General features: G+C 47.9%; 1 protein-coding gene across 2 annotated transcripts in view; it reads right to left on the reverse strand.

Moving 5' to 3' along the window:
* The window catches only part of lratb.1 (lecithin retinol acyltransferase b, tandem duplicate 1), a 270,816-nt gene that overhangs the window by 59,950 nt on the left and 186,736 nt on the right, over positions 1-24,130 (reverse strand). For both annotated transcript variants that reach the window (XR_011940145.1, XM_072496002.1), the window contains exon 14: positions 1,129-1,168. Coding sequence is in view for 1 of the 2 variants with exons in the window: in XM_072496002.1 (XP_072352103.1) it covers positions 1,129-1,168 (40 nt within the window). In the remaining variant the exon portion in view is untranslated. The remainder of the gene's footprint in view (positions 1-1,128; positions 1,169-24,130) is intronic.

Raw genomic sequence — 24,130 nt, forward strand, 5'->3', positions numbered from 1 at the left:
ATGGTCAGTTCATACATGCCGACGACGTCCTGCTCTCCTCTGACCCCGAACAGGAGCGAATCCTCTCCAATAAGGATGATGGCGGCACCACCGGGAAATCCGAGGACAACCTCTCAACAAAGCTCTGAACTTGTAGGTACCTAAACATGTCTGAGCCTGACAGCTCAAATTTCTCCTTCAGCTCCTCCAGGCTGGCACACCGCCCTTCCAGGAATAAAGTGTTCACTTTCTCCAACCCTTTCTCTTTCCATGCACCAAATGTGGCATTCAGCCTTGCTGGCTCCACCACTCTCTGGAGAAGTTGCACAGACCCATCACCCTCTGAGAAAAAAATTCTCCTCATCTCCCTCTTAAATAGGAGACGCTTTATTTTTACATAATTCTCTAGTTCGAGTCTCTCCCAAAAGAGAAAACATTCTTTTATCATCCACCCTATCAATCCCCTCAGGATTTTATATGTTTCAATAACATCACCTCTAAATCTTTTAAACTCCAATGGATATAGGCCTAACCTTTCCTCATAAGATAAGGCCCTTATTCTTGGAATCCCTGGAATCACCTTCTCTCAACTAGGCATAAAAATAGACATTCCTATTCTGGAATTTAATTAGTTATATTTAAAAAATAAAAATTATTTTTTAGAGTACCCAATTATTATTTTTTTCCAATTAAGGGGCAATTTAGCATGGCCAATCCACCTAACCTGCCCATCTTTGGGTTGTGGGGGTGAAACCCACCCAGACATGGGGAGAATGTGCAAACTCCACACGGACAGTGACCCAGGGCCGGGATTCGAACCCGGGACCTCAGCGCTGTAGCCCCAGTGCTAATCACTGTGCCATGTGCCGCCCCTCCTGGAATTCAATTATAATGTATCTTATAATTTCAAAGAAGGGCAATCTTGTTTCACTGAGTGGAGTTTAAAAGTTTAAGATAATTATAAGTACCATTCACAGATATTTGTGATCTGATGAAAATGTTTACTGTTACACAGCCAAAATGTTTCCTCTTTAATAATACTTCTTTAAAAATCCAATATGCATTTAAATGGTAGCTGCATACATTTGCGTAATACATTTCATGTCTGAACTAATTATATTCACATATTTGCCAAACAGGCATACTTACACCTTGGGTCTTCCTCCAACAATTCCAGTTAGACCTGGTGCTGTACAAAACAAAATAAAATATTTGTATTTCATTGGAATTTCTAACAGGCAACACAAAGTCTTTTCAGGTTCACCTTGGATAGGACTGAGTTTGGATTGTTTGAGGGAGGTGGGGAGGGTGAGGAGGAGGAACATGAGGGGAATCCATCCAGTGACATCAGCTTGAAAATGGCAATGCAAAATTGTCTTGGCTCACACGATAAATTAGCCACTTGAGAAAGGTCACAGCTGTCTTACAATCACAAAGGGGAAGAAATACGAATTATTGAAAATATCAAGTTAAGTAAATAAAATAAAATCCAATGCTAATGGAATGATCCTCCACTTTAACAAAAAATAAGTAAAGGAATAGAAATGCCACAATGACAGCACTGAAATTTCCTAACATTGGTTAGCTCCAAATGGATATCGATGGAAGGGAAGCGTCTTGAACAACAAAATGTGCTGCCAGTGCATCATGTGAATTATGCCATTTGTGCACCTCTCCACAGTGAGGAGAATTCTCAGGGACAAAAAAACCCTGCTACAAACCATCTGCTGTGTTTTTTTTGTGCGTTTGCTTTTACTTTCATGAATGAAATCATTGAATTCAAAATACCCACATAAATGCACATTCAACTGAACAAACATAAAGCTGGTATCCAGCTCAACATGTAAACCATCGATGTCAGAAAGCATGCACTGGCCTCAAGTTGGGATTCCTATTAGATCCTGCTGATGGTGCAAAGGGAATTTGAAGAGTTAGGTGCTGAACTAAAAGGTAGATCTTGAGGGTAGGGCGACACGGTGGCACTCACAGCGCCAGGGACACGGGTTCAATTTCAGCCTTGGGTGACTCTCTATGTGGAGTTTGCACGTTCTCCCCATGTCTGCGTGGGTGTCCTCTGGGTGCTCCGGTTTCCTCCCACAGCCCAAAGATGTGCAGTCAGGTGGATTGGCCATGATAAAATTGCCCCTTCATGTCCAGGGATCTGTAGGTTAGTGAGGTTACAGGGATAGAGTGGGGGAAAGTACCTGAGTAGGGTGCTCTTTCAGAGGGCCAGTGTAGACTCGATGGGCTGAGTGTCCTCCTTCTGCACTGTAGGGGTTCTATGGATAGTAACCTCAGGATTGCTCGCAGTGTCACATGCTCGGCTCCGTTAGGGCGAGCAGATGGAAAAATCAGATGGAAAAAAATCATCATGCACCTCATCAAATGGTATTGATGGGAAGATCCAGATTTCTGGAGCATTGGAAGGAGTTTGTATAGGAGAGCTCTAAAATCAGGAAAGGATTTTACCTCAACTGATCCAAAAACACGGTCCTTATTGACAGGATAAATAAAGAGGTGGAAGAAGTAGGCACAAGGTGGAACGTTAAGACAAAGTATAATCAAGAGGAAAAAGCAATCCAATTGGAATGGATGAATATGATATTGTAGAATTGTGTAGAGGGTGATCAGTGTAAACCAGGGGCGGGATTCTCCCGCAATCGGCGGGGCGGGCTGTACCAGCGGCAAAGAGTGGCGTGAACCACTCTGGCGTCGGGCTGTCCGGAAGGTGTGCTTTCCTCCGCCCTTCCGGGAGCTAGGCCGGCGCTGGAGTGGTTGGCGCCGCGCCAACCAGCGTGATTCCTGCACATGCGCAGGGAGTTTCTTCTCCGCGCCGACCATTGCGGAGCCTTACACAGGCCGTCGCGGAGGGAAAGAGTGCCCCCACGGCACAGGCCCACCCGCAGATCGGTGGGCTCCGATCGGGGGCCAGGCCACCGCGGGGCCCACCGTGGGGCCGGATCTCCCCCCCCCCCGAGGACTCCGCAAGCCGCCCTCAAAGCCAGGTCCCGCCGATATGGACCTTGCGGTGGGACTGGCCAAAAACGGGCGGCCGCTCGGCCCATCGGGGCCCGGAGATTCGCCAGGGGGGCCACTGAAAATGGCCCCCGACCGCCGCGGTGCGATCCCCGCCCCCGCCCAAAAACCGGCGGCGGAGAATTCGGCAGCCAGCGTCGGAGCGACGGGGTGGGATTCACGCCGCCCCCCGCGATTCTCCGATGGCGGGGGGTCGGAGAATCCCGCCCCAGGTCTCTACTATTGCTATCATGCACAATCTAAATTGGCCAAGTGAGTTGCGATAATCAGTTCTGAGCAGGAAGGATTTGTCCACCGTGAAGGATTTCTCCACCTCTGCGAAGAACATACTGGATTTGCATATTGACAGCTATGCCACGTCTATATGTTTGTTCGACATTGCGAGCCTATTCACCAATGTGCTGCTCAAGGAAGCCAGTGTCACTATATCATTGTGATCTAGATGTGCTGCTATTGTCTGAATCTGTTTTCACTGAATTTATGAACTCAGCAACTTGTTCAGATGAGTTCAGTTTTAATGATACCATGGATGCCTGTATAGGTAGCGTTGCCCTGGGATTCCCCTCTAGGCCCAGCTTTCGTCAACATCTCAGTAGGTTTCCATGAGAAACATGTCTTCAATGGAACAACACCTAACCTTGTACCCCTTCCAAATTTCCCACACTTAGGTAATGTGTTTGTCATATTTAAATCTGCAGCTGTGTCTGAATTTCCTTACACATCTTAATGGGCTTAATCCTGCACTCAAAATCATGTTTAAAAAGCAGTCAAATGAGCTACCTTTCCTTGATGTCCTTGTTGAAATATCTGCCATTGAGTTTTCTCCTACTATGGTGTTCTGCAGGGATCAGTGCTGGGACCTTTGCTGTTCGTAGTATATATAAATGATTTGGAGGAAAATGTAACTGGTCTGATTAGTAAGTTTGCAGATGACACAAAGGTTGGTGGAATTGCGGATAGCGATGAGGACTGTCAGAGGATACAGCAGGATTTAAATCATTTGGAGACTTGGGCGGAGAGATGGCAGATGGAGTTTAATCCGGACAAATGTGAGGTAATGCATTTTGGAAGGTCTAATGCAGGTAGGGAATATACAGTGAATGGTAGAACCCTCAAGAGTATTGAAAGTCAGAGAGATCTAGGTGTACAGGTCCACAGGTCACTGAAAGGGGCAACACAGGTGGATAAGGTAGTCAAGAAGGCATACGGCATGCTTGACTTCATTGGCCGAGGCATTGAGTATAAGAATTGGCAAGTCATGTTGCAGCTATATAGAACCTTAGTTAGGCCACACTTGGGAGTATAGTGTTCAATTCTGGTCGCCACACTACCAGAAGGATGTGGAGGCTTTAGAGAGGGTGTAGAAGAGATTTACCAGGATGTTGCCTGGTATGGAGGGCATTAGCTATGAGGAGCGGTTGAATAAACACGGTTTGTTCTCACTGGAACGACGGAGGTTGAGGGGTGACCTGATAGAGGTCTACAAAATTATGAGGGGCATAGACAGAGTGGATAGTCAGAAGCTTTTCCCCAGGGTAGAGGGATCAATTACTAGGGTGCATAGGTTTAAGGTGTGAGGGGCAAGGTTTAGAGTAGATGAACGAGGCAAGTTTTTTTTCACAGAGGGTAGTGGGTGCCTGGAACTCACTGCCGGAGGAGGTGGTGGCAGCAGGGATGATAGTGACATTTAAGGGGCATCTTGACAAATACATGAATAGAATGGGAATAGAGGGATACGGACCCAGGAAGTGTAGAAGATTGTAGTTTAGTCGGGCAGCATGGTCGGCACGGGCTTGGAGGGCCGAAGGGCCTGTTCCTGTTTTTTCTTTGTTCTTTGTACTTTTCTTTGTTCTTTGTACTATTTACTGCAAACCTACTTGCACTCGTCAATATGTGCGTTTCGATTCCGATAGTTCCACACGCTATAATACTGGCCTTATTGGCAACCTCGTAAATAGGGCCCAAGCCATTTGCTCACTGTGCAAAACTGATACTAAAATAGGGCGTGTCAAAGCCATCCTGTGGGATGATGGCTACCCTGATCAAATCACTGCTCACTCTATATGGCCACTTTGGGTCCTGAAAAGTGGCAGGTCTACTTCAGATTACCCTATGGTTCAAAAAAATTGAGCAACAGGCGAAGTCAGCCATTACATGCTGATACTGTGCAGTAGCAACACTAGCAATGTTCTCCACTAACAGGATGCTGCCGTGAAGCCAAAACATGTTCTGTCTATCTCACAATTGAGTAATGTGGTGAACTTCAGTGCTGATGTGATGTCAGGTATGTAGGTCATATGTCCCAATGATTGGCAGATCATACAAAACAGCATGTCCCTTTGGCTGTTTGCAATAAGCAAAGTACAAACTGTTCCCAACCAGCCAGTGCTTGCAAAACTCAAAACATAGTGTCCAACATTAGACGTGATTCTGCGATTAGACAATCCTTACTGTTTTAAGAATTACACTGACAACCAGTTTAAGATTGCCAGTTAGGCTTGCAATGTCGCTTGCTTACACGTGCTAAAAGCTTCATATAGTCACACTTAGGGCCCCGTCCTTTGCAGGCAGATGGCGTATGTTTTTAATCATTGCGTCTTTTTCAATTAAGTAAAAGCTTGGGGGACAGCCATTCTCTGGTTCATTCCCCAGGGCAATGCCTTGGCAAATCAGAATAGACCTGCCTGGTTCGAATTTAAACAAAGGCTTGGCAGATAATCCTTCCCTGGTGGATTCTCCATGGCAACCCCTTTACCAATCCTAGTCTATTTGCCAACCAATCAGCACTCTCTTCTTATGCAGCATAAACTGTTGTTCCTTTTACAACTGATATTCTGGCAAATTTGTCCTGATGAGTACAAGACAAAAAGATTCAACAGCATGTCTCTTTTCTCACCAATATTCAAGTTCTGTACTGCCAAATGACTACTGCTATTATATAATACCAGCCACCCACATACAGCAATTGCCTCAAGTTCACTAATTTTATTCAATACATTCATCCACTTAAAAAGTCTGTATTAAATCCTATTCTTTTTAATCACTTTCATTTGCTCTGCTCTTTACAATGTTTTTGTTTTTTCCCCTTTTCCTTCAGTTCTTATTGCCTTTATTTCCCTTTCATTCCCTCTAATGGTCTCTTCCATTCCCCCATAGTTTAAACACTCCTCAACAAACACCTAAAAATTCCCAGTGGGGACATTGGCCCAGGCATAGCCAAGTGAAGCTCATTGTCCTATGTAACCCTCTTCTGCTCAGTACTGAGCTGACATCCCAGGAATATGAATCTTTCCCACCCAAGTTATCGGTCCCACCAGACATATACCTCCAATGTCTTATTATTCCTATACTGATTAGATATGGCACTTCCGTCAAGGTTTTTACTTTAACTTTAATTTTTGAAATTTGCTTTGCAGAACTATAATTTTATACTTTCTTGTTTCTTTGGTTCATATATAATCCAAATTATGATTGTTTGGAGGTGATTTTGAGCCCGCACTAGCCATCAGTGAAAACAGCGGCGCGGACTCAGAATCCGGAGAGAATTGGAATACGCGTATTCCTCTGGCGAGATTGGGATTTTGGATTTTCACACCCCCTCACCGGTGGAGTAACACAAAACACACCTTATTTAATACATTAGTATGCCATTAACGAATATGCTGTGGGCACACCAGCGCTGTTTACTACAGATTTACATAGCCGTGAACCTGGCGGTTGTAGTGATCCCTATATGTGCATGTACACAAGGGGTTAATGTGTAATCAGCAGCACCACATGATCACTAGAGAGCCAGACCAACAGGGGTATAAAAAGCAACCACATTGTGTCTCCCTCAGTCTCTCTCTCGGGTGCACTGTGACCAGGCCATTATCAGAATAGTTCAGATGGCTAGTGGAGTTACGTATAGTTATTGTAGTTAGATATTGTTAACCTTATCACGAATATCAAAGTTAAAGTAAAGAACTCATGCACTTGTTGTTATAGTTACTCAATAAACCTTTGTTGTTACTAGACGAGTATGAGTCTTCTTCATCGAGATTCAGAAGACCTCACCATCAAACAAGGATTGAGTAGCACGAGTTACCTACCGCACAGGTAACAAGACATGGTACCAGGCGTATTGGCTTTAAAACAACTAGTTAGATAAGGTTAGACAACAAGAGAAAAAAAATAAATTCGGATAGATATTCGACCACGGAAGTCTTCGCAGCACTCGGACCTCTCGGGCAAGAAAAAACCGGTAAGATGGACTCACTTCCAGCACCACAGCAACTCAGAACCTCTGGTAATTTCCAGTATAATTGGAAAATATTCCTTCAACAATTTAATCTATTGATGGAAATTAAGGACATGACCGCTGCGCTAGATTCTTAAAAAATTGCCTACCTGTTATCTGCGGCAGGAAAACAGGCTGACATGCAGGCATTGCTTCCTGTGTCCTCTTTGCTGGGTTTGTGTCCAAATTGCCATCGTGGAGCTGGAAAGTGGGCGGGTAGAGGTGATAACAGAGGGTCTCCACTGGGGGTGACTGTGAGGTTCTTGGGTGGGGTTCCATGAGAGGCCAAGCTGCAAGGGCACCTCCAAATAATCATAATTTGGACTACTCAAGATACGGACCGGTCGGGGGGGTGCCCTCCAATGCAGCCCCGAGAGGGTGTCTCGCATAATAGTGGTCTACTGCGCTCTCCACAACTTGGCGCTTCAGGGCGACGACCAGCTGGACCTGGAGATGGAGGAGTGCCACATTTTCTGGGGTGAGGATGTAGAAGAGGCGCAACCTGCAGAGGAGGAAGAACCTTGGCCCATGGCCAGGGCCCACATGGACCAAAGAACTAGGGACGTCCTCATAGTCTCTCTGATTAAGGATGAGCGGGACTAGGGAGTGAAGAGCTCTTTCACTATGGGGTGTGACATCTCATCAGTCCTGTGCTGCCAGTACTAGGCTCTCGTGATGGTGCCCAAGTTCATGGGTTGGAAGCTAAGGTCATTCGCCAGACTCTGCAAGAGAATGATGATGATTTGCATGGAAGACCGAGCAATACTCCTCTTGTCCTCAGCAATATCCCAGACTCCGGCCTGACAGAGATGAACGTGTCCTGCCAATGAAAGAGCTTGTCATGGGGTTGAGACATAGGATGAGCCCTCATCTGCTACTGCCCCCTTCGAGGTTAGGGATCCTGGTGTTTTCCTCCAACTCACCTCTGAGGTGGGTCAGCCTCTCTCACCTTTGTCAGGTCATGGCCTCATCACTGGAGATGAGTGGCAGAAATGAGAGGCCTGATCGTTGATGCTGTGAGTGTGGGATTGGGGTGGCCCATGCCAGCAGCAGCACATCTTTACTTTGTCATCAGTGAGAGACATAGCATTGGCATTCTTACACTCCACAGGGATGATGTGCCGAGTGTGCACGGAGGTTTGTGGAGCATGGCACTATAAAATGACAGGGAGGAGGATCTGCTGGTAAACAAAATGATATTTATTACAAGTGCTATATTACAGTGGCGACGTATCTAAACTACAGTCTATGTTCACCAGTGCCTACAGTTTCTTACTCTTCCTGCCCTTCCGCTACATCTAAGCATATCCCCAGGATCCACAGCTCAAGTGAGGCAGCCTACTGCGTTCCATATCCTGTTGCCTGAGATAACCTTGGTGGGCGTCCCCTAGGGGGTCTGAACCTTGAGGGTCCGGGTGTACCTTTGGGAAGCATTGGTGTGGCTGTGCTACCCTCTGCGGTTTGCTGGGCTGGAGGTGTGTTGCTCAAAGGGAGGAGTCATCTGGTGGGCTGGGCACCCTAAGGGTCAGTGGGTGGAGGACCCTGTGCTGCGCTCCTGCGATCCTTTTCCTTTTGGGTGCCCGGGAGTCCCTGTGCGCCTCCATGGGAAAGAGTGGCAGCTGGTGTGAGATCCAGAAGCCCTCCCCTCCACCCCCACCCCACCCAGTCGTCCGGTGCTGACACTTGTGCATTCCCACTAGTGCCTGCACTCTGCAGTTGGAGTCCTTCATCTTGGAACTCATGGCCTCAGCCATGGCGGTCTTGAGTTGAGCCGGGGAGCGGACATCCCCCATCATGGAGCGCACCTCCTACACCAAGGTCTCCACTGAGCATGCCACCCTCGCAATGTTGGCTTTGCTGCGTAGGAGTGACGGCACCATCTCCTTGGACAGAGGATGTACCGGAAACCTTGGCTCAATCGCGAGATTGACTCCCTACTGAAGGACAGGTCTGAGGCGTTCAAGTCAGGCGACCCTGGCCTATACAAGAAATTCAGTTACAACCTCCGCAAAGCCATCCAAGATGCCAAGTGAGAATATCAGATCAAGCTAGAGACACAGACTAGCGTTACAGACTCGCGACAGATGTGGCAAGGCCTAAACAACATAACGGGCTACATAGCGAAGCCGAGCAATATCTCCAGCAGCAGCGCACCCCTCCCCGATGAACTCAATGCATTCTATGCTCGGGTCGAGCAGGAGAGCAATGATCCGCTGTCGAGTGCCCAAGCAGCCCACGACACACCCATACCCACCATCACAGCTTCCGAAGTCAGATCGGCCTTCCTGAAAGTGAACCCTTGGAAGGCAACGATACTACAATCCGGTGGCCCTGACTTCATTCGTAATGAAATGCTTCAAGAGGTTGGTCATGAAGCGCATCACCTCCATATTCCCAGAATGCCTTGATCCACTGCAATTCGCATACCACCACAACCGGTCCACAGCAGACGCCATCTCCCTGGCCCTACACTCATCCCTGGAGCATCTCGACAAGAAGGACTCCTACATCAGACTCCTATTTTATTGACTACAGCTCCGCCTTCAACACCATAATTCCAGTCAAGCTCATATCAAAGCTCCAAAACCTCGGACTTGGCTCCTCACTCTGCAACAGGATCCTCGACTTTCTGACTTACAGACCACAATCAGTAAGAATAAACAACAACACCTCCTCCACAATAGTCCTCAATACTGGGGCCCCGCAAGGCTGCGTACTGTAGCCATCTGGGATGGCCACGTCCCGATTACAAAATGGACACTTGGAAAGACTGCAGGGAAAATTGGACAATGCTAAGAAACAAGCAGGTGCAAGCTCTGTCTGTTGATTAGAACCTTAAATGCTCAGACAGGACAGAAACTACCAAACAATTTACATACTAATGAGCCATCTACGGGGACAAAAGGGAAACATTTAGATACACAATGTTAGGACAGACTCCCCGGCGCCAGAAGAAGCTAAGACAAAGCAGACTGACAGTCACCAGGACACGCCCAGCGGTCAGGGAACCACACCTCTATTGGAGGAAAATCAATACCGATGATTGGGAAAGTCCCAATTAGTTGAGGCCAAGTTCAAGGCCCGTCCAAAAGAGCGCGAAGCCGTTTGCAGTGTAAGAGGTAGCACCCAAGGGAGAATCTTTCTCCTTTGGCTTTGGCTCTCAGCGAAGAGCGAGACCAGCCTAGCAGCTACAGCAGACCAAGTAAGTTCCAAGTCAACGCACGCTACGAGATAGACGCACCTAGTTGCTACCCTGTAAACAGCTCAACCCAGCAGCCTCAGAACCGAGCAACGACCATTGTTCCTCTGACTGAGTAGGCGCCCAAAGCTAAGTATAGGCCTTAGTAATAGTGGTAGTTTAATTTGTAGAGTTTATGCATGAGTAGATTTGACTGTGTGTAAATAAATGTGCATTGCTTTTGAACTTACTAACTGGTCTATCGAGTCATTGATCAGTATTCGGTTCTGAGCCTTGTGGCGGTGACGAAAGATACCTGGCGACTTTTGAGCAAACGTGATTAAATAGAGCCAAATTAAGAGCCAACCAAAAGTTAGCAACAGTATTTAGCCCCCTACTATACTCCCTGTACATACTCGATTGCGTGACAAAATTTGGTTCCAACTTCATCTACAAGTTTGCTGACGATACAACCATAGTGGGCCGGATGTCGAATAACGGCGAGTCAGAATACAGGAGGGAGATAGAGAACCTAGTAGAGTGGTGCAGCAACAACAATCTATCCCTCAATGCCAGCAAAACTAAAGAGCTGGTCATTGACTTCAGGAAGCAAAGTACTGTACACACCCCTGTCAGCATCAACGGGGCCGAGGTGGAGATGGTTAGCAGTTTCAAATTCCTAGGGGTACACATCTCCAAAAATCTGTCCTGGTCCACCCACGTTGATGCTACCACCAAGAAAGCACAACAGCGCTTATACTTCCTCAGGAAACTAAGGAAATTAGGCATGTCCACGTTAACTCTTACCTACTTTTACAGATGCACCATAGAAAGTATCCTATCTGGCTGCATCGCAGCCTGGTATGGAAACTGCTCGGCCCAAGACCGCAAGAAACTTCAGAGAGTCGTGAACACAGCCCAATCCATCACACAAACATGCCTCCCATCCATTGACTCCATCTACACCTCCCGCTGCCTGGGGAAAGTGGGCAGCATAATCAAAGACCCCTCCCACCCGGCTTACTCACTCTTCCAACATCTTCCATCAGGCAGGAGATACAAAAGTCTGAGAACATGCATGAACAGACTCAAAAACAGCTTCATCCCCATTGTTACCAGACTCCTAAACGGCCCTCTTATGGACTGACCTCATTAACACTACACCCCTGTATGCTTCACCCAATGCCAGTGTTTATGTAGTTACATTGTGTACCTTGTGTTGCCCTATTATGTATTTTCTTTTATTTCCTTTTCTTTTCATGTACTTAATGATCTGTTGAGCTGCTCGCAGAAAAATACTTTCCACTGTACCTTGGTACACATGCCAATAAACTAAATCCAATCCAATGTTGGCAACCCGCAAAGTGGTTGGGTGAATACCACCTTGGGAGATGCGAGGGGATGCCGCGAGACACTAGGGGTGACAGTCTTACTTACCCTGGCCGCGCGAAGGAGGTCATTCAATTTTTGCGGCACTGCTGACTCGTCCTCTCCTGCAGACAGCTGGCACTTACTAAAGCAGCCACACACTCCCAGGAGGGGACGGTCACCTTGCTAGCTGGACGCTGTGTGAAATGGGTGCATAGAAGGTCCCGCCTCTGCTGCACTCTATCCAGGAATCTGGTGAGGGTTCCCTCTGAGAATCTTGGAGCAGGCTTCCTGATTGGGTCAGGAATTGATTCTGCCATCCCCTTGATTGGGTCTGGAACAAATGCTGGGGAGGGATTTAAATGGAGCACCCCACTGATTGCAGCAATTAAATTATCTCGGGGCAAGCAAAACAGTGGGAGGGCACCATGAACATGGCATGATTCACATGAAGAAAAAACATTTTGTTTCTGAGGCTCAATATTCGGAGAGATTTCCTGCCAATGCCGGTGACATCGATTTTCTCACCAGAACTGACACTTTCCGCCATTTTTCTTTGCAAACTGTATTTGCTCCATTACATGTCCTGGAACTGAGATGATTGGTTTCCAACAGCCACAACCATTTTCCTTTGTGCCAGGTATGATTCCAACCAGCAGAGAGTTTCCCCCCTGTTTCCCACTGATGCCAGTTTTATTGGGGCTCCTTGATGCCAGATGCAGTCAAATTCTGCATTTATAGCACTGTTGACAATATCTTTCATCACTTTTCTGACGATGGAGAGTTGACTGATGGGCAGTAATTGTCTTGCTTTTTATGGACAGGATATAACCTGGGCAGTTTTCCATTTTGTCTGGTTGATGTCAGTGTTGTAACTGTACTGGTGGAGTTTGGCTCGGGGCACAGCTAGTTCTGGAGCACAAGACTTCAGCACAACTGCCAGGCTGTTACCAAGGCCAAAGTGATTGTTGAATCCAGTGCATTTAGCCATTTCTTGAAATCACGTGGATTGAATTGAATTGGCCGAAGCCAGGCAACTGTGATAGTGTGGAACTCAGGAGGACAGCAAGATGAACCATTCTCTTGATACTTGTGGCTGAAGATGGTTGGAAATGCTTCAGCTTTGACTTTTGCATTGAGGTGCTAGTATCCTCTGTTATTGAGGCCGGGGATATTCATGAAGCTCCCTCTTCCTATTACTTGTTTAATTGTCCACCATTCATGCTTGGGTGTGACAGGACTGCAGAGCTTTGACCTGATCTGTTGGCTCTGGGATCACTTAGCTCTGTCTATAACCTGATGTGTCCTCTGTTCAGCATGCATGTAACCCTGTATTGTAACTTTACCATATCAGCACCTTATATTTGGTATATTTGGTGCTGATGCTGTCATGCTCTGCTGCAATCTTTATTGAACCGCCCTTTGGCGCCTGACTTGATGATAAGAGTAGAGGGAGCGATATGCCAGGCCATGTTATTAGATTATGGTGGAATACAATTCTGTTGCTGATGCCTTACAACACCTCAGCCTATCCCATGTAGCACAATGATAGTGCCACACAATCTGCTGGAGGGTGTTTTCAGTGTAAGGATGCAATTTTGTCTCCACAATGACTACATGGTGATACAAAAATAGGTTGGAAAACACGTATGAGGAGGACATAAAAGATTCTGCAAAAGGATAAAGATAGGTTAAGTGCTGGGCTAAAATTTGACAGATAGAGTATAACTTGGGCAAATGAGAGGTTCTTCATTTTGGTGGGAAGAATAAAAAGCAGAATATTATTTAAATGGAAAGGGACAACAAACGTTTGTGGTACAAAGGGATTTCCATCTGCCACAGGTCCAGTTTGGTGTCTATGTCGTTCACGGCTCAGCCAGTCCTGGTGATGGTCAGTGAATTCCCCCATCTAGAGTTCATTCTGTGTCCCTGCTGCCCTCAATCCAAGTGGTGTTAAAGATGGAGGAGTGTTAGTTCTTGAGCTGAGAGAAGGCAGCAGTGGTAATCAGCAGGAGGTTTCCTTGCCCTTGTTTGACTGATACCATGAGACTTTATAGGGTCGATGACAATGTTGAGGACTTCCATGGTCTTAATTTCCCGAATGTATACATCTGTGCCGCCACCTCTGGTGGGTTTGTCCTGCCAGATGACCTGGACACACTCAGGGATGGCGATGGTGGAGTCTGGGACATTGACTGATTTGGTGAATATGACTATGTCAGACTGTTTCTTGACTAGTCTGTGGGACAGTTCTCTCAGTTTCAGCACAAGTCCCAATTAGGCAGCGGAGAGAGTCGGTGTGCCTTTGTCATTTTTGGTGCCTAGGTCAATGCCGAGTTGTCCGTCCAGTTGTATTGAGGGTGGTGGCAGCAGTGAAGTAATTTATATTGCTTGTGGGGTCATTGCAAAATGCTCAGAGGTTTGAGGACAAATTGGAAGTTTCCCCGCAAAAATTGTTTGACAGCAGTCGAGGCCACAACTTTGTTTTTGGTGCAATTAATTTGAGGTGCCATCCCAATGACACCTTATATAAATGTCCCGAGAGCCAAAATATGGCTATTTTTGTAGCCGGCAGAATGCTCTCCTGTCAGAGATGCTCCCAAATCAAAGATTGGAAAATCCTGATAGTATCCATTCAAGAGATAGCAGTGAACTGATACAGGCATGATGGGTTGAATGGGCTCATTCTGTATTATGATTTCTGATACAATAAAATGGCCCAATAAAGATCCCTATGCCCCTACATGTCCTTTTCCAAACAACCTTATAATTAAAGCAGACAAACCTGCTTTTCTACCTTCCGCCGTTGATCAGATCCAGTATTTCGCCATATAGACCTCGTGGTCCCTAACATAGGAAGGGGCCACATTTATTTTCCCACATTACTTACTTGTGCAAGTACTTTATATTGAAAGTATTCCCCTATATTTTCTCTTCTTTATTCTTGAACTTAACGGGCAGCACCTTGTATTCAAAATCCTTCCGTGTAATTAAATTTTCACCCTCTCCAAATAATTTAACCAAAAGGAAGCCGGTGATTGGTTTCCGTGGATCTTTTCCCGAAAGCAATTGTCAGAAATACTTGCAGCATGTTCTGCGGCAACAGCTGACAATCCAGTTTCAATATTTACACAATTTAGTCATTAAAAAGAATAAATGGTCATGTACAGTGTCAACCAACAGTCAGTCACCCAGCGGACACTTTGGAGTCATTCAAGGGTCAGTACTTACATTTTGTGAAATATTTTGAGGAAACAGACTTCTAAATACTTCAAGAACATTTACAGGCTTCAATAAAGACTTGCAACAGAACGCTTGGGCATGGGCGGCGGGTGGGAGGTTTTTACACTTGCTTTGCACAGTGGAATCAACTGCATGATTTAAAACCATTGATTATGTGCATGTGTTCTGCAATCTCCCCGCCAAACTCTGGGTGACTTTCCAAGGTAGGGAATAGTACTTCACCGCACCAGCAGATGCAAACCGGTTAATGCACAAGCACGGGCTGAGAAGGCAACTATACCAGCAGTGAACCAGAACTCAGAAAAGACTATTTGCACGGGACAGATCTGCCTGGTCTTCGATCTGACTATGAATCTCAGGAAAGATGGGTTGAGAGCGGTAGGACACAGAAAGGAGTGAGGAGGGGGAAAGTGGGAGAAAGAAACGCAACGAGTATTTTTTCATAGAATTTACAGTGCAGAAGGAGGCCATTCGGCCCCTCGAGTCTGCACCGGCTCTTGGAAAAAGCACCCTACCCAAGGCCAACACCTCCACTCTATCCCCATAACCCAGTAACCCCACCCAATACTAAGGGCAATTTTGGACACTAAGGGCAATTTATCATGGCCAATCCACCTAACCTGCACATCTTTGGACTGTGGGAGGAAACCGGAGCACCCGGAGGATACCCACGCACACATGGGGAGGATGTGCAGACTCCGCACAGTGACCCAAGCCGGAATCAAACCTGGGACCCTGGAGCTGTGAAGCAATTGTGCTATCCACAATGCTACCGTGCTGCCCTAGGAGTAGGAGAAGGTAAAGATCGCTGCCGGGGGGGTGGGGAGAGGGACACACACCACACTAATGGGTGACCTAGCACAGGGAAGTACGAGCGAGGGGTGGACCGCGGCACAACTCGCGACGGGGAAAGAGTGCCTGGCAATGGGGGGGGGGGGTGGCAGAGAACTCTAGTTGGGTGGGAAAATAGGGGGGGTGGGGGGAAGGGAAAAGCTTCCAGGGGCATGGGGGGGGGGGAGGGGGGGCAGAAGGCTGGCTACAACAGATCGCACACGGCGACAACAGAAACAAAGGCACCACCAACATCCATCATGGAGGGCCCCTAAACAAAGGGGAATGCCAGAATGGGGGGGGGGGGGGCAGAAGGCTGGCTACAACAGATCGCAAATGGCGACAACAGAAAGAAAGGCACCACCAACATCCATCATGGGGGGGGGGGGGGGGGGATTTAATTGCCTGGTGAAAAGATCCAGAGTATTCCCCCATCTGGAAAGTCTGAGAGTCGACCATAGTCTCCCTCCAGGAGACTCACCTGAGGGGAAAGGATCCACTGCGGGTAAGAAAGAGCTGGGTGGGACAGACTTACCAACTGTGCTGCGGGACAAGGGGAGGTGGCCATACAGCATTTACAGCAATGAGGATGGTACGTCATGGTTAGTGGTGTCCTGAAAGGGGCACGAGTGGTCCTTGTAAATGTGTACGCATTGACTTGCTGACTTCCTGAAGAAAACCATGGAGGAAATCCCCAACAACACACACTGACTCATCATGCGGTGGGAGGGGGGGGGCACCATGAGAGGTTGGAAACAGGCCAGGCCCCAGGCCCTCCTGGCCAATGAGGCATTCTGCAAACGGATATCACAGGCCATAGACGGGTATGTTACTAACAACCAGAATGGGGAGGTCTCACCCTCCACGTTCTGGAAGGCACTGAATGCGGTGACAAGGGGGAAAATTATTGCATACAAGGCGTGCAAAGATAGGAAGGAGAGGGTGGCTAGGCAACAGCTGGTCAGCTCCATACTGGAGGTGAATCAGCGGCACTCCTCAACCCGACCATAGAACTACTGGTAGAGAGGAAATAGCATACTGATGAACTTCGATCTGCCCTCCGCTGGGAAAGCAGTGTACCAGTTCCGCCAGTCACGAGGTACCTTTTATGAGCATGCAGAAAAAGCCAGCTGCCTGCAGGCTTACCAGCTGAGAAAGCAGGCAGCCGTGAGGGAGATAGCTCAGGGTAAGGACAGAAGCAGTCGGTGCTACGCCAGAGAGGAACGAAAAAGCCTTCACAACCTTCTACCGGGATCTGTACACCTCCAAACCCTCGGATGGGAACTCTGAAGATGAAGCAATTCCTCAATGGACTGGACATGTCGGCCGTGGGGGAAGTTAAGAGATAGGGCCTGGAAGCACCATTAGAATTGTGTGAAGTCATGGAGAGTATCAACTCCATTGAGGCGGGGAAGGTGCCAGATAGATTCCCGATGGACTTCTACAAAACCTTTGCGCCAACATTGGCCCTGCATCTGTGGGAGATGTTCATGACTCACTAGTAAGGGGCACCCTGCCACCACCACTAGCACAAGCCTCAATATCACTGATACCCAAAAAGGACAAAGACCCGAATGAGTGCGGGGTCCTACAGGCCCATCTTGCTGCTCAAAATTGCAAAAGTCCTAGTAAAGGCCTTGGCAAGGCGGCTGTAGAGCCCGTGCCAGAGGTAGTCGTGGAGGGCCAGACGCGCTTTGTCAAGGGCAGGCAGCTAACATCGAACATCAGGTGCCTGCTAAACGTGATAATGCCCTCATCTGGGGAGAGAACACCAGAAATTACCATCTCCCTGAACACAGAAAAAGCCTTCAACAGAGTCGAGTGGAAGTACCTCATCGTGGTACTGAAACGGTTTGGGTCGGATCTGGGTTCACCTCCTGGGTGAAACTACTGTCAAGTGCTCCCATGGCGAGCGTACAGACAAACACCACCAGCTCTAAATACTTCCAGCTGCACAGAGGCACGATGCAGGGATGCCTGCTATTCCTACTGCTGTTTTCCCTGGCAATAAAGTTTCACTCAACGCAGATGACCTGCTCCTTTACATCTCGAACCCCCGGACCAGCATGGAAGGGATAATCTAACTCCGAAAGGAGTTCAGAGCCTTCTTGGGTTACAAGCTTAACCTGAACAAGAACGAGATCTGCCTGGTGAACCCGCAGGGGGCGGGGAGACGGAGCTGGGAGGGACTGCCGGTCAAGCAAGCCCGGACCAAATTCCGCGGCCTGGGGATCCAAATAGCCCACGACTGAACATGGATCCACAAATTCAACCTGACGAGTCTGGTGGAGGAAGTCAAAAGAAACCCGCAGAGGTGGGGCCCACTCCCTCTCCCTCGCAGGGAGAGTGCAGACAATCAAAATGAATGTACAGCCGAGATTCCTCTTCCTGTTTAGATGCTTCCTGATCTACAACCCCAAGGTCTTCTGCGTTTGATTGTAGGGGGCAGGGTGGGAAGAGAAGAGTCCGAGGATCCAAAACAAGGTTTTGAAAAGGAAAAGGAACGTGGGAGACCTGGCCTTCCCAAACCTAGATTCCTAACACCGGGCGGCCAACGCAGAAAGAGTACGAGAATGGGTGAAGGAACCTGGAGTAGAATGGGTGAAGATGGAGGAGGGTTCCTGCATAGGAATGTTCCTGCAACTCCTAGCCACTCTCCCATCCCCTCTCCCAAATAGTCGAGGGGCCCAGTGTTAGTAGCCATGCTCCGGACGTGGTACCAAATGAGGCAACACTTCGGCCTAACCGAAATGTCCACCATGGATCCCATCTGCAACAACCACAGGTTCACTCCCACAATAATGGACACCATCTTCAAAAGATGCAGATAGGATGTAGGGACCCTGACCGTTAGGGACATGTACAAGGATGATACAGTGGTGACTCTAGGGGAACTCTGAGAGGTTCCTGTTACCAAGAGGGAATGACCGGAGATACATTTAGTTCAAAAACCTCTTCTGCAAGGAACCAATGATGTAACCCCAGATACCAGGACGCTCCTTAATAGAGAAACTTCTGGACGCAGTCGACCTAGGGAAGGGAAACTGTTCGGACTTGTACGGGCAACTGTTGGAGGAAGTACGCTCCCGTCTGGACGAGACATGGAAAAAATGGGAGGAGGAACTAGGCATAGAGATAGGAGGTGGATTGAAGCACCACACAAGACAAACTCATCGACATGTCACCGAATCAGATCCTGAATGAATGACTTCTTTCCGGAGGTGGAGGACAAATGTGAACGGTGCCAGGAAGGCCAGGCCAACCACACCCACATGATCTGGGCCTGCCCCAGATTTGCTGGGTTCAGTACAACCCTCTTTGAGGCCATGTCCAGGGTTGTGGGAGTGAGGGTGGAGCCATGCCCAAAAGTGGCGATCTTCAGGGTTTCAGATCTGCTTGAACTCTATATGGGAGGGGAGCCGAGGGAACATAAAATTCAGGTCATGATTATTTTCTTAGATGCACAGACACATTTTTAATACAGCAATACTAAGAAACTGGCTGGTGTACGCCAATTAAACTATTATAAGGTTCAGTATAGGGCAGCACAGTGGTTAGCACTGCTGCCTCACGGCACCGAGGTCCCAGGTTCAATCACGGCTCTGGGTCACTGTCCGTGTGGAGTTTGCACATTCTCCCCGTGTTTGCGTGGGTTTCGCCCCCACAACCCAAAGATGTGCAGGCTAGGTGGATTGGCCGTGCTAAATTGAAAATGAAAATGAAAATTGCTTATTGTCACAAGTAGGCTTCAAATGAAGTTACTGTGAAAAGCCCCTTAATTGGAAAAAATGAATTGGTTACTCTAAATTTATTTTTAAAAAGGTTCAGTATCGTCCAATTAAGCAATTTTCAAATCAGATTAGTCACTGGATGCCTTATTAAAAGTGTTTATTTTTGGTGTAATTGTGTTAATAAACAGCACAAGCTTGCCATTTTTAAGTACATCAAAGATTACTTTTGAATATAGAAGGAACAATGGTGCCCTCTTACCAATTGTGCTGGTTCATGAAGCTTTTAAGTTTGTGTTTAAACTAGGGGATTTTCACAGTAACTTAATTGCAATGTTAACGTAAGCCTACTTGTGACACTAATGGAGATTGAAATGAATTTTAGCAGAACCACAAAGCGTAACAACAAACCCATTTTCAAGCACAATTTTAGAACATTTTCCTATTGTGCCTGAAGTTGAAACGCTACCCCATAAGAAAAATTAGAACGCCCTTTCCCAAAATTCACAATTTATTTTCTATCTTTCCTGGAGTAGTGACTTATCCAGGGAACAGCTCCAATTGAAATACCTCAAGCTATTCAAAACTTTGCTGATCTGACCATTTAAAACGTGTGCTCAGAAACCAGGGGCGCAATTCTCCGCTCCCGCGCCGGTTGGGAGAATCACCTGGGTCGCCAAATTTTCCCGCGACGCCGGTCCGACGCCCTCCCGCGATTCCCGGAAGCAGCCAGATCGGCACAATCGCGTTTTGCGCGGCGCGGTACAGTGAATCGCCCGAGACAGCCAAAATGGAGATTCACTGGTACCCCGCGATTCTACGGCCCGGATGGGCCGAGCGGCCTGCCCAAAACGGCGGGTCCCCCGGCGCCGTCCACACCTGGTCGCTGCCGGCGGGAACAGCGCGGGAACACTGGGGGGGGGGGGGGGGGGGGGCCTGCGGGGGGGTGGGGGGGGGGGGGGGGGAGGGGGGATCCTGCACCGGGGGGGGCCTCAAATGGGGTCTGGCCCGCGATCGGTGCCCAGCGATCATCGGGCCGGCCTCTCTGAAGGAGGACCTCCTTTCTTCTGCAGCCCCGCAAGATCCATCAGACATCGTCTTGCGGGGCGCACTCGGAGAGGACGGCAACCACGCATGCGCGGGTGACGCCAGTTATGTGGCGCTGGCCGTGTCATGTATGCGGCGCCGCCTTTATGCGGCGCCAAGGCCTGGCGCGTGTAAATGACGCGGTGCCACTCCTAGCCCATTATCGGGCCCTGAATCAGTCGGGATAGGGGCCGTTTCGCGCAGTCGTGAACCTCGGCGGCGTTCACGATGGCGCGAACACTCTGCCTCCATTTTGGAGAATCCCGCCCAAGGTATATCGAGCATGGTGGGCAGGGGAGGGTAGGACTGCACTACAAAGCTCAACATATTCCGAAATGAGCTCCGTACACTTCACTTTCAAGCAAGGCTCACTGGCTAGTGGTCAGGAACTGAAATCTTGGTTGATGTTCCTTTTTGTCAACCTGGAGATGTGAAGGACAATTATCATCATGAAAGTGGCCATTCCCAAGGTTTGTGATACTTCAGTATCAATGACTTCATAAACACTACATGGGTTTATGCATTTCTCTCATCTCCAAATCTATTGCCTCTTGAACAAAGTGGCTGAAACTGTGAATAGTTCCATTGGTACCCTCTGGTCATTCATAATGTTTGAGCCTTTTGCCATGTCGGAGATTATTTTCCTCAGACATTTACAATGAATAAACTTATAATTAGCTGGTTAAAGGCAACTATCAATGGGTTAAACAACTGAGCTGCTATTTGCACACACTGGGTGCAATTCTCTGGCCTCGTTACGCACTAGCTCAAATGAAACAAGGCCGGTGAATAGTGGAAGAGGCCAAAAATGAGGACCGTGCCACGCGGCCAACAGTTTGCGATGCAACTGGCCGTCTCTCCTAGGCGAAATCGTAGAGTGCCGAGAAATCAATTATCACCACTTGAGTCCAATTTCTATGCCATTAACGGGAGCCACCCCATATCCAGCGGCCTCCCCAGCAAGTGCTCACGCTGGCGCAGATTAATACTCATTTTGAAAAACATGAATCTGGCGGAGGGGCTTCTGTGGGGAGCCGAGGAGGTGAGCAGCCATCTTTGCTCACAGGCAAAGAGCCCGGGGGCTGGGCTTGCCACCACAGTGCTCGGTGTGGGTGGGGGACCCTCCACAGGGGTGGGCTGCCATAGGAAGGTAGGGGAGGGTGTTGGGGGAGGCAACCGTTCGTGGCACCACCATGCCAACCTCTGGATCGTGTGTACCCATTCCGGGGGCAACACAATGTCCCGGCTGCTCCCTATCGTCTCAATCAGCTCCGAGTGCCTCTGTACCACAGGCTGAGCATCAGGCTGGGACCCAGCTGGGTTTAGGGATCCAGCAGCCTTCAATTTCTGTCTCACCTGGGTCTTTCCTGCCTCCACCTGATGTGTATCATCAGCGTTGTGGTGCTCACCAAATTGTGCCCCAGAAGCCTGTCCACTAACATGTCCCACTGAGGTGCGTGTATCTGCGCTGGTGGAGGGTGAGGATGACAGCTATGCCGCGACTATAACGGTTGCATCCTCAGAGCTCTCCTCCGAGGTATTCTGCTCAGAGTCAGGAGAGGACTCCGCCCGGGATGGGCTGGCTCCGTCGGCTGGAGGACCTGCGGGAAAATGGACATGTGGTCAGTGGGAGGGATGGGTCTGTCAGTAAGGCAAGAACAAATCACTTTTGACAGGTTCCCGGGTGGAGCCCAGTGGTTCCTCGCCTGTCTCCTCTGCACCATCAGTTGGCTGAGCAAGTGCAGCTTAAGTGCTGCTCGACCTTGTTAGTGGGGGCTGGCGAATCAGTTGGCAAGCTTTGATCTGCGGTGAGAAAACCGTGAGGCCTCGTTAAGTGGACCAATTAACGTTGAATTGCGTTGCCTGCCTCACTGGGTCAAGCACCGGGAAGCTCGCAGCAATTCCCACTCACTACCACACTTAGAAATTTTTCCGGAGAATTGCGCCTACTGTATCTGGAGTTAGAACAAGGTAAACTAGCATTAGTTAGAAGATTTTGAACTCTTGCAAACTATATAGAATTACTTCACATAGGCAGCACAGTGGCGCAGGCGCCGAGGTCTCAGGTTTGATCCCGGCTCTGGGTCACTGTCCGTGTGGAGTCTGCACATTCCCCTCGTGTCTGCGTGGGCTTCGCCCCCACAACGCAAAGGTGTGCAGATTACGTGGATTGGCCACGCTAAATTGCCCCTTAATTGGTCAAAATGAATTTTGGACTCTAAATTTATAAAAGAAAGAATGATTTCACATGGCCAAATTAATTTTAATCTTTTATCTGTATAAAACAGCATATTATTCTGGTCCTGCCCGCTGTGGAAATCGGTGCTGGGGTAATCAATGTGAGTGGGACACTAAATTTAACAGACCACCAAAAGGTTAATTGACTTAAGGTAAGAAGTGGGACTGGTAAATCCCGCTCAGTATTGTATTTCAGTTCACAGACTAAAACTGATTTTTATAAGCATTTGTAATCTACAATGATCACTAATAAGCAGCATTTTATTGCATCTTCCCCCTCCTGAAGTTGATTGCTTGACCAGGGTTCAGTTCCACAAGAGTCCAATGACCTCTGGTACCTCACCCAATGGCTATTACTCATTTCTCAATTTTCACAGTCAGTGTGAGCAGGCCATTTGACTGAAATCCATCACAGAAATGCCTAGTCTTATCCTCCCCAGTGTTCAGCCCAAGTCGGAACCCTGGCCGACTTCCTCTCAGTAACACGGGGTAACTCTAATGTCCCTACGTAGTTAATAGAGGAACTTTGCAGTATTTGGCTCAGTTACTCACTCAATAAACTCACTGAACAATCAAAGAAGCTATAAAGTGCACTTAGCAGTAGACAGTTTCAAGTCTGCAATGTTTTGAAAACCATAAACAGAAACGCTCCAAGACGAATCTTCCCGTAAATGTCTCCAACAGTTAAACTGGGAGCAGGGTTCTTAGCCAGCTAATTTACATTCAGATAAGTTTAGTGAGGACAAATGCCTTTTATCACAATTTAAAATCATCTGGCAGGGCAGGGCTGCAATCCTGGATTTGCCTAGCTCAGGCTTTTCAATTCTTCACAAAGTAAAACAAGATTATTTTTGACTGTTTACCGAGAAATAAATTCTGGCACTTTTTGTTCATCAGTGTCAGAACCGGGGTACAATGAAAGTAAATAGAATATTGTGGGAAAAAAATGTGAAATAGTGAATCCTTTTGGTGACATGATCGCCCAGCTCCATTATTTGACATTATAGAATGGTCATCTGCTGGTTCAAGTGAAGAATGCTGAATAATGGTGCATCAGTTGCACTGTCCAAGATATTTGTGACATTGAATGCTCCAGTTTCCTTCAAAACCTGGAAAACTATTGTTCACACACTATCCATAAGGGTGTTCCAAATTTCAGAGGGT

Source organism: Scyliorhinus torazame, chromosome 3 (genome assembly GCF_047496885.1).
Source record: "Scyliorhinus torazame isolate Kashiwa2021f chromosome 3, sScyTor2.1, whole genome shotgun sequence".
In the NCBI taxonomy this organism is placed as follows: domain Eukaryota; kingdom Metazoa; phylum Chordata; class Chondrichthyes; order Carcharhiniformes; family Scyliorhinidae; genus Scyliorhinus; species Scyliorhinus torazame.